Genomic DNA, 2,049 nt, shown 5'->3' on the forward strand with positions numbered 1-2,049 from the left:
AAAAAAAAAAAAAAAAAAAAAAAAAAAAAAAAAAAAAAAAAAAAAAAAAACTTAATTATTTATTTCTTTACAATAATTATTATGAATAAAAGTATTTTAAAACCATAAAACACACTTTCTTGGTCTTTGCTAATGCTCCTTCCAAGGCTTCTATTTTCTGCAAAATAATCTCATCAATAAATTCTCCCATTCACGATATTCTAAACAACACGATAAACTTAATCTAACCAAACCATGAGATCAAATCAAATACTTGATCGGTTAAGTTTTTCACCACCCGACATCAGTTATTGTTAGAGTTTCTACTTTTAAAAATTTTGTTCGTTATAATCGAGCATAACAACAATTTTTAAAATGGCGTGATTCTTATATACTTAAGACATCACAATATCAAAGAACGAATAGCGTTTTAATGACAATGTAGTAGGACGCTGAACCTTGGCTCAATTTTGTCTTATAATATTTGATTTGCGATGGTATTGACTCAATGTTAATTATCAACTTCAATTAAGAGCGTTCGAAAAACTTGACGACTCAAAAAATCAATTTTGGTTAGATCGGTTCAAATCAATAAAAATTTTGTGGGTTGGACTGTTCACGAGTTCTTCTCAAACTAGATTGAGTTTGTTTTAAAAATATATATATATATATTTTACAATACAATTATAAATAAATTTACATTTATTTATTTTATTTTTATCTGATAATTAATTTTTTTTATTATTTATTGTCCAGTAACTCTTAAATATAATTTTTAACTATTTATATGATAATTTTTTAAAATATTAAATGTTTAAAAAATAAATAAATAGATGTTTTTTTTTTAACTAACGGTCAAATAAACGGTCCCAAACCAATCCAACCCAAAAAAAAATGTATGGTTGAGTTCAGTTTTGTTCGTTATTTAATAAGAGTTGTTTGAGTTAAGACGGTCTAAAATGTTTCAACTCGACCTAATCAAACCCAACCAACGAATACTCGTAGCTTCAATGACCTAATTATACACCAACTTAAAATTTCGTAAATTTATTAGAAATTTTTTAAGTTTAAAAGACGTTAATTCGAAAATCTATTAAACACGAACATGAAAATTCAGGTACTAATTTAACTCGAGAATAGAAAAAGTTGCTTACTCTATTGTCTAGGCGAGCATCTTCCAAAGCCAAACCACTTTCTTGTTCGTTATCATAAGTTTCATCAGCCGAAGAGAGAACCTGTTAAAAATAAATCAAATAAATATTTTATTAAATAGCCTTTTTTTTTTTTCAATAAAAATATTATTTGAGATAATTAAGAATTTAAAAAATGACCTGAACCATGGCTAGAATCGCAGGGTTGTTCCATGGACCTCTATCACTTGAAAGGCAGCCTCCATATTCAGAACAGCAACAATTTCCACCAAGGAAACTTGGTAAATTACTGCAAATTTAATTTATTATGTCAATCAATCGAGTATCGGGATGTACACGGGTTAGATTGGGTTCAGTTGGGTTAGGAAAATCTTTCGAACTAACTTCGGATTAGTTGAATTAATGCCCCGAACCATCCAAGTAGGGTTCACAACCCAACCTGACCCTCTATTTTTGAGTCGGATTTGGTAGAATTGTCGGGTTTTTTTTTTTTTTGTTTTATATATAATTAATTTAAAGATCATACTTATTCACGAAACATGTTACACTGTCATAAAATTTAAATTTTAAAATTTCAATAAAACTAGTTAACTTTTTTTAAAAAATGTGTTTATTCGTGGTATTATATTTAAAAAATATTTATGAAATTTTAAACTATTATTAAAAATAAAAATTCAAAAATATTTTTACAGTCTGACATTTTAGAGATTATCTATTTTTAATATTAATTTTTAAATTTCAATAGTATTTTTTAGACACGGTACTACTGCCGATAAGATTAATTTTGAAATTTTTAAAAAAGTTGAAGACGGAATGAAAATTTGAAAACTCTAGGGTATTTTTTAAATAGAGTATTAACCGTTTCCCTCCGAAACTAATTACAAATGTTTTTTTTTTTTTTTTTTTTTTTAAGTTCAGG

At 26.2% G+C, this 2,049-nt stretch overlaps 1 protein-coding gene across 3 annotated transcripts in view; it reads right to left on the bottom strand.

Annotated features, from left to right (window-relative positions):
* The window catches only part of LOC111431158 (phosphatidylinositol/phosphatidylcholine transfer protein SFH11), a 7,062-nt gene that overhangs the window by 1,118 nt on the left and 3,895 nt on the right, over nt 1-2,049 (bottom strand). For all 3 annotated transcript variants that reach the window (XM_023067710.1, XM_023067708.1, XM_023067707.1), the window contains 3 exons: nt 1,311-1,419; nt 1,134-1,214; nt 116-157 (listed from right to left, as the gene is read on the bottom strand). In XM_023067710.1, coding sequence (XP_022923478.1) covers nt 116-157; nt 1,134-1,214; nt 1,311-1,419 — 232 coding nt within the window. The remainder of the gene's footprint in view (nt 1-115; nt 158-1,133; nt 1,215-1,310; nt 1,420-2,049) is intronic.

The sequence above is a fragment of the Cucurbita moschata genome, unplaced genomic scaffold (assembly GCF_002738365.1).
Source record: "Cucurbita moschata cultivar Rifu unplaced genomic scaffold, Cmos_1.0 Cmo_Scf00035, whole genome shotgun sequence".
Classification (NCBI taxonomy): Eukaryota; Viridiplantae; Streptophyta; class Magnoliopsida; order Cucurbitales; family Cucurbitaceae; genus Cucurbita; species Cucurbita moschata.